Below are 8,270 nucleotides of genomic sequence, written 5' to 3' on the forward strand. Positions count from 1 at the left end.
GCCCGGGCGCGCGCCGGAAGGACCTCGGGGCGGCCTGGGGGCGGCGCCGGGGGCGGAGCGGGCCGGGCGCGGTCGTATTAAGTGAAGCTCATGGAGACTGTGTGCTCTAGCGCCTTGCGGCGGAGGGAGGCGATGCTCGTGCCCCGCCACACGTCGCTGCTGTCCGGGGAGCTGCAGAGCTGGGGCGAGCCGGAGACGTTGCTGGGGCCGGGGAGGGAAGCGGGCACCATGCCGGGGAAGGCGGGCTGGTAGAGGTGCGACTGCAGCCCCGCGCCGTTGGAGCCCGCCAGGCTGTTGGACAGGCCCATGGAGTTGGGCGGCGGCCCGGCCGCCAGGCTGCACTGGGACAGCGACTGCGCCATGGCTTGCTGCCTGCCCAGAGCCGGCGGCAGCGGCAGCTGTGACACGCCCGGCATGGCGGCCGCCGCCCAGCGGGTGTCGTTGGCGTGGAAAGAGCACAGGCTGTCGCCCATAGCGGCGGCGGCGGCGGCGGCGGCTGACGGAAACTGAGGCAGGCCAGGTGTGGGCAGCAGAGTTCCCGGCGCGCGGAACACGTTGGTGGTCTTCTTGCGCTTCTTCCACTTAGCGCGCCGGTTCTGGAACCAGACCTGGAGCGGGCGGGGCAGGAGACAGACAGGGCGCTGTTAGCGAGCCGGCTGGCCAGGACGGGCGGGGGCTTGAGCCTGAGAAACCTGCGTCAGACACTGCCCCAGACCGGACAGGTGCCATCTGCCCAAAGTGCCGGTACACTCAGCCAGAGAACGCGGTTCTTCGTCAGCTCGAGACCACTGGCGCGCCTTACACTCAGCAAGCGCCAACTTCCGGGGTTCTGACAGTGCCCCGGAGCGCTCACACTCGGTGCAAGCATACCGCCGCGTGCAGTGTTCACCACGCCCCTGCACGCTGGCACATTCCATGTAGTGCTTAGACGCACAAGTCTGCAGGCAGCATGTGTCAAAATTGGACCCACAGGTGTACAAATGAAGATAAACATGTGTACCCATGTGGCTTAATAGCGCGCCTTATAACACTGATGGGGTATAGAATTTTCAGAAACGCTGGAAATTTGGAAATTGATGAAGGGCTGTGGATGACATAGCCAGTTTCAAAAGCGAAAGACAAAGGAAAACCCGTAACGCCACGGATGACAGAGCGGAGAGGTTAATATAGTGATCCACGTGGGAAAGCGAGCGGCGCTGAGCCACGGTGTTGTTTGGGTCGCCACCGTGACTTCTGAATCGTAGCGACTGGTACGACTGCCACAAGTCTCCATGCCTCATTCTCAAACCCCTCCGAGGGCACCTTTTATCGGAGCTGTGCAGATGCGCCGGAACCTGCTGCCAGAGACCTGAGCCCTGCGCCCTGCAAGTCTATTTCAGAAACTTACTGAGGACCCCAAATTACTAGGCCTCCAATTCCTCAAGTCTCTCCTCTTTCATCCGTTTCATCTATAAACTGAAAAATTTTCTGACCGGTACAAATTAAAGGAGGTCAAGTTTAAAGGTCACACTAGTAATGAATCAAATTTAGTTTTGCTTCAGATCCACATATCTTTCTTTTTAGAGATGTGTTTCATAAAATACACTCCAAATAAAAATAAGCCTCCTACTCATTCTTTCTTAACGATAACTCTGAATTTCTGAAGTTACCCGACAAATTTGACTATTAATGCCATATTCACTACCACAGGGGAAGAAAGAGTTCTTTTGAAAGATATCAGGTAAACTGCTGCCTGACCAAGAGAGCTTCCTGTCTCCCCATACTTGAATTTGACTTTTTTTAAAAAAGTAATTGGCAACAGGCTTGCAGTTTGACACCTAGTCAATTGGAAGTTTAGCGTGCACAAATATAAATGATGTAAGACACAGCTCAAGTACTGACTGAGTTTCCTCTTAGAATTTGACAAATGCAATCTGACCATATTCATGACCAAAAGGCTATTCATCTATTAATCCAAGCTATTTAGTATTTATTCTGCAAGCTAAAGGATCAGGAGTATGGACCTGACCCATTCTCAGTAAGCCAGCTATTCACAGAGGCGTGTTACACTGTGCAGGTGAAGACATTCCACGCTTACCAGTGTGAACTGCATTGCACTCTAGACTTACTGCCTGCCTTTGGGCTGGCCCTGGGCTTTCTGTTACATCAGAGCCATCGCCCACCGTTTCATGTTTCTCTGATTTCTACCCCATTTTCCATGTTTCTGCCTACCCCAAGTTCCTGATTGTGCAAAGATGCTAGGTCCCTTACTTGCTAAAGCCCCTTGAGTAGGTGGCGCAATGGATTAATGAGGCTGCAGGGCCTTTGATAGTAACTGGGATCAATGAGAATTGAGCTGTTAGCAGCCTTGAGCAGAGAGTAACCCGTAGGAGCCAAGGAAGGCACAACGAGGAGACCTGCGTGGTCACTCTGCATTACCCACCCGCTGCTGGACTGAGGAGAGGTAGACTGGATAGAACCCTAGACAGGGAGGGTGTCTATGTAAAAAAGGTCCCCACATCTCACTTTCCACACCCGGATATATTTCAAAAGATAGCTATAAAGACCAGTTCCTAACAGCCTGCAAAGTGTCAGTGAATCCCCAAATGTTTGAATGTCTGGGACGGGCAGTGGATGAAGAGGGTGGCAAACATCTAAGGTAGGTGGGGGGAGAAGCCAAAGAAAAAATGGTGGGGGTGGGGGGATTGCCCCCCTAGAATTTCAGTGGAAAACACAACCACTAGGAAGACTTCCAGACCTCAGGCACAGGTGGAAAAGAACAGCTGTTAAAGAACTAAATATTATAGGAATAATCGAAAAATCGTGCTCAATTATGTTTGAGGGTTAGTAGTCAAATGATGGCTACAAAATTTTTTATGTTTCATGGCTTACTGGGGTTGCGAAAAAAATCTGCATGGGGTCTGAGCACCTCCGTTCCAAGCTACGATGCATATGTTTTTAAAATGTGAATGTTTCCACTTGAAAACTAGAGCATGACGGATTAAAATGCAGGCAAAACCTAAGGGAGATTTTGAGAATGCACAGATGACAACTCCAGAAAATATATTAACCGCAGCCACCAGCCAACTTTGTACTCAGTTTGAAATGCAGCTCTTCTCAGAAAATGCTTAATACAACAGTGAGAATCTAATGGAGGTTGGAATTTAAAAATCCACTTTCATGATATCTGCTGTTACAGTAATATAGACATACTGTAAATGTATTTTAAAATATATAGCCCGTTTAATTCCCCACCTATAAATGGCTCAGAAATAGAGAAAGAGAGGGAGAAAGAGAGAATATTACTTTTTTTCCTCCTCGAAGCAAACGCTTTATGAAGATCTCATTGGAATCCCGCGAATGATTAATGTGAAGATTTGGGAGGAAATCTGGGGAGCTGTATTAAAGCCGAGATCTCAGGTTCATTTCGATCAGCCAGCCGTGAACTCTGGGCCGAATTCATTACACTTTAATAGTGCTGGGAGAAGAAGAAAATGCAATTTCTCATTCCATTAGAAAACTAGAAAATACTCTCAGCTTGTCCCCCTATTAAGATGTGGCAGGTGACAGGGCCATTCTGGGGGACACGGTCAATGGAATTACAGCACATTATTTTTGTTCGTATAAAATATTGAAAGGCAAGCCTGACTGTGCAGAAGTTATTTCACTGATTTGGTTTTTATGTAAATAAAATATTGAAAGTTAATTAATCCGTGCTAGAGACTAATGATTATGCTTATTATATTGCATTTGATCGCGTAATTTGCATGATTCTCGCATTGCTGCTTAATAAGCCATTCCAGGTTATAAATAATTCTGAAATTGGTTTCTAATAATGGCATGCTATAAAAGGAATGGTTTTATTACACTAGCCAGAAAAGGGGAGCGATATCAGACATGGAATTGGCCTCCGTGTGAGTAGAAGTGCTTTAATAAATACTTAAAAGTGTGATATATGCCACATATAGGTAAAAATAAATATGTTGGATCAGTTAGTCTAGAACTTAAAAAGCATCTTTAAAAACATACAATTGTAATAAATTAAATGTTTAGATCATTTTTAATCAGTGCAGTGGCCCACATACTGCAAAGAATGTGTGGCAATCTGTTAACTCTAAAGAAAACTATGAAGTACTCATCATATAAGAACATAAACCAATTACTATTTAATTTGAATTTGGTCAAGGAGCAATGGTACAGTGAATTGTGAAGTAAATACATTTTCCATAAATTATTTTTGCATTACATTACATAATGTTAATCATTTTGAAATGTTAATTAAGAAGGTTATGTTGATCTGATTACTTTTTAAACTATGAAACATTATTTTTTAAAATATTGAAGTTGCCATTCTATTAAATTGTTCCTATCAGCAGCCTCAAGCTATTATCTTTTGTTGAACATTATGCTAGAACAATTAAAGTACTTTGTCTTTTTCTTCTTGATTATTCTTTTGTGTACTTTTTGAAAATAACTGTTTCTATTACATAGTTTGTATTTTATTTCATTTACAACTTTTTCTATTAAAAGAATCACTGCCATTAACCTTTGGAAGACCTAATAAAGTTTAATAGACCTCATTTTCTTTTTTCATAAAGTCGGTTGTCCAATTATATTTTATTTGTGATTCTAAGTTCTATTTTAATTTAAACTAATTACCACTATGTCTAGGTTAAGCAACAGCAATCTGCTCTTTAAAACAAAAATTATTAAGTAGTATTTCTCTTGGGGGACAAAAAGAAAATTTCTGAGTTTTGAACCTACAAGATTTTAAGAAACCAGTATTATTATTAGCAGAAATGGAAGTATTGAAATTGTATATTTCTTTTAAGGTTTGGATCAACTTCAGATTTAAAAAGAGGTGAGAAGTAAAAAAAATTTTTTTAACGTTAATAATATATATCTGCACAATGCAATTAACACTTTTTGGGTGTTTAATTTCAATGGCCCATGATTCAGAGTTTCCAAAGTTCACTAACGAAACCACCCGGACTTACATTGAGTAAAAATGTTCATCTATGTCCTACCTTGATTATTACTTTATTAACTTAACCACGTTAAGTTCCCAGTGATTTTCACTTGCTGACTATTTAGAGCAGAAACATATGCTATTTTTCCAGGTTAGACTATCTTTACAGTGTCAAAAGGAGACTAAATATTCAACTGTGATTATGGACACTGTTGTCTCTTACTTCTTAGATCAAATATAAAGCAACTGAGATCTTTAAACTTAATTTGTTAAAGCAGCTAGAGATGAAATTGACACCCTAGATGACATAAGGAAACTATCATGTCCAAGACAGGAAAGAAAGGTTTTCAGAACCCTGGATAGCTCAAGACTCAGGGCTCGCCTTGCTATTTCACCTAGAGCACTTGTCCATAAAAGATCTGATATATTGTTTTCATACTTTTAAAAAGGGGAGGATGATGAGATTCGCTAAGCTTATACTTTTATTCCTCAATTTTCAGTTATAGATGTGATTTTCAAAGTTATACATAATTTACAACTTGGAGGGTAGTTGGCGAGAGCAAGGTGTCAGTAATGATTTCGTCTACTACCTGTCAGTCTTTCCTGCCCTAAATGTCCATTCTTCAGATCGGATATCTACAACAGAAAGCCTTCATACCCCCATCCCCAGTTTCCTTAAGGGAAAACTAGGGTTCAAAAACTGTGAGGGATCTCTCCAGCCGCTCTCGGCGGCACTTTGGGAGACCATCAAAGTTTAAACCTTTGCAAACCTCAAAGCTAGGGGTTTGTGCCGTAGAGCCGCCGGAGGTGCTATGCAGGAGAATTAAAGCTGCACCGTGAAACCCAGGTGTGGATTTTTTTAAAAGGTGCCATTATGCCTTATTTCCTCCCCTTTCAAGTTTCCTGTATAATTGTTGTATTCCCCCATTTATCCAGGCGCTTCACACAAACTCATTAGGGGGTAATGAATACTTGTCAATAACCCGTGGAGGAGTGGAGGTGCGCGCTCAGCTTAGCCGCCTGGGAGTCGCGGAGGCTGGGAGACGCGGAGCTTCCCTTCTCAGGACGAGGGAGACGACCTAACAGTCGAACGACGCCGGCTTCGCTTTGAGGCTTTTCTGCGGGAATGTGGCTACACTGCTGGGAGATGGGGACCCTGCTTGTCCATAGAACGCACAAGGCAGCCGAAGCGCAGCCCAGGGCTGCGACAGGGAAAAGACCCCGCTTCTTTTACCCAAATCCTCCCGCCCCTCCTCGTCTTCTGCCCCGGCGCCCAAGCCCGGCGTACCTGCACTCGGGACTCCGTCAGCCCGATACGCAGCGCCAGCTCCTCGCGCATAAAGATGTCGGGGTAGTGAGTCTTCGCGAAGCTCCTCTCCAACTCGTTGAGCTGCGCCGGGGTGAAGCGCGTCCGGTGGCGCTTCTGCTTCTGTTGGCCCTGCTGCTGGCCGGCTTGGCTGGGGTTCGGGCCTCCTTGGGGCCCCGGCTGTTTGTCCGGGTCCTTTGCGCTCACCGCCAGCGAGGCCGGCGTAGAGCCCACCGTAGTGATGTCCTCCCCGGGCAGCAAAGTGGCTCCCTCGACTGGGTCGGAGTTGGGCGCTAGGTCCCCTGGATGGCCCCCAGGGTCGGAGCCCCCCACGCCCAGCCTACACTTCACCGCCTCCCGGTGGCCCAGAAGCTCGGCGGCATCTTTCATACCTGAGGAGGCAAGGGGATCGCGGTCACTACCTTCCTGGCAATGCCAGGAGGGACTATCCTCCCTGCGCGGTCCTCCTTCAGCCCCATCCTCGGCTCCCTCTGCGCCCACGTTTGCCCTATGAAGGAAACTCCCGGGATGCTCAGCTGGGTTCCCCAGAATGTGGACGGCCACGTTGGAATACCATCTCCCGGCCCTTTCCCCTCTCTCTGCAGCCGGCTCTCGTAGTAAACAGCACCTGCTTTCATCTCTCCCGCAGGGAAACACTCCCAGTCCCGGCAAAGAAACCTGCCTTCGAGTCCCTTTCCTGAACCGCACCCCCTGACGCCCCAGGAAATCGAGAACAAATCCTTGGACGGGGGTGGGAGTGAGGAGAAAAGAAAGAAGGAAAATTAACGATTCCTTGGTTGCTGCCCCACCTGCGCTTAGACAGCTTGGCGACCTCTACCTCAGGCCCTCAGACGATTCCCTCTCACTTTTGGAAGATGAATAATTCTCCAAGTCTTCCACCCTCTGAAATCAACCCAAATCAGCTCCGCCTCCCCCTCAAATCAGAGAAAGTGTTTGGAAAATGGAGTCACATCCATCACCAAAGATTCCCAAACCGGAAACCCAGAGCCCAGCATCCCAGACAGCATTAAGGAAACTCAAGTAAACTCTATAGACAGAGCAGTGAATCAAACTTTAGAGAATTCAACTTCTTTCCGGAGAAATAAAAGGTGAATTTCTCTCAGCCATTGGCAATGCCGAGTCCCTTGCAGGCGGGGATGCCTGTGAGGATGAATTTGGCTTTTCTCCTTTCTCAATGAACACACTTAGAAAATCTGCCTCGATTGCAGAGGCTTCTCGTTTATGCCAGATTTCAACCATACCTAGAGGAGGGGTAGAGAATGAGGCCGTGGGGAGAGAGCAAAAAAGAGGAGAAAAAAATTCCAAAGCAAAGCAAACAGGAGGGGAAAAGAGAGAAAGAAAAACACCTCCTAACAAATTATCTCAGGGTAGATCACCGTTCAAAAAAATTAATAATAATAAGGAAGAGGGAAGAAGGGGGGGAAAAGGAAAAACAAAAAGTAACAACCCTTCCCAAGTCCTCTTTTGGATCTACATATTCCATAGATTTTTTTTTTAAGACGATGTTAAATCAAATTAAACTTTAATGCAGCACAATTACTTTTAAAGAAATTAGTCCATTTAGGGCGCATTAAGGTAAAATAAGGAACAAATTGACAATTTCCTGCCCGGGCTTCTCCTGGCTGCCCGGGCGAGAGGCGCGCACTCACCTAGCCTGGCGTCCAGGAGGTCGGCGTGAGACAGCATCGCGCACCGCTCCAGGGCGAAAGCTGTTCCCCCCCAAATTTTAGCGGCTTTAAGTTATTTAAAATAGATATAAGCTATAAGCTATACGATATAGATATATATAGATCACCTAAATGAAAGAAAATTCGGTTTGTGGTTAAAAAGGGGGCTTCTTGCATTATAATGTCCTTTAGAGAGACGGGGAGGTGCTTAACAGTTGAATGAACCCGTGAGCAGCTCGGCAAGGGGACCAATCAGGAGGGCAGCCTGCAAATGTCAGCGCCGGGAGAGTCCCCCACTCCGCCCGCCCGCCCGCCCGCGCCCGCCCGG

The 8,270-nt window shown here is 46.5% G+C and overlaps 1 protein-coding gene across 1 annotated transcript; it reads right to left on the reverse strand.

Annotated features, from left to right (window-relative positions):
- Positions 1-77: 77 nt before the first annotated feature.
- Positions 78-7,961, reverse strand: OTP (orthopedia homeobox). The gene is made up of 3 exons (XM_029942460.1): positions 7,925-7,961; positions 6,237-6,646; positions 78-608 (listed from the first exon to the last, which is right to left on the reverse strand). The coding sequence occupies exons 1-3, from the start codon at positions 7,959-7,961 to the stop codon at positions 78-80; spliced, it is 978 nt and encodes a 325-aa protein (XP_029798320.1).
- Positions 7,962-8,270: the final 309 nt, after the last annotated feature.

This window comes from Suricata suricatta, chromosome 6 (assembly GCF_006229205.1).
Source record: "Suricata suricatta isolate VVHF042 chromosome 6, meerkat_22Aug2017_6uvM2_HiC, whole genome shotgun sequence".
Taxonomy (NCBI): Eukaryota; Metazoa; Chordata; class Mammalia; order Carnivora; family Herpestidae; genus Suricata; species Suricata suricatta.

Excerpts from the sequence above, each read along its gene's own strand:
- OTP (XM_029942460.1), bottom strand. The coding sequence starts at position 7,961 with ATGCTGTCTCACGCCGACCTCCTGGACGCCAGGCTAG. Across the intron at positions 6,647-7,924 it reads CCTCCTGGACGCCAGGCTAG|GTATGAAAGATGCCGCCGAG; the intron begins GTGAGTGCGCGC and ends TTGCCTCCTCAG. Across the intron at positions 609-6,236 it reads TGACGGAGTCCCGAGTGCAG|GTCTGGTTCCAGAACCGGCG; the intron begins GTACGCCGGGCT and ends CGCCCGCTCCAG.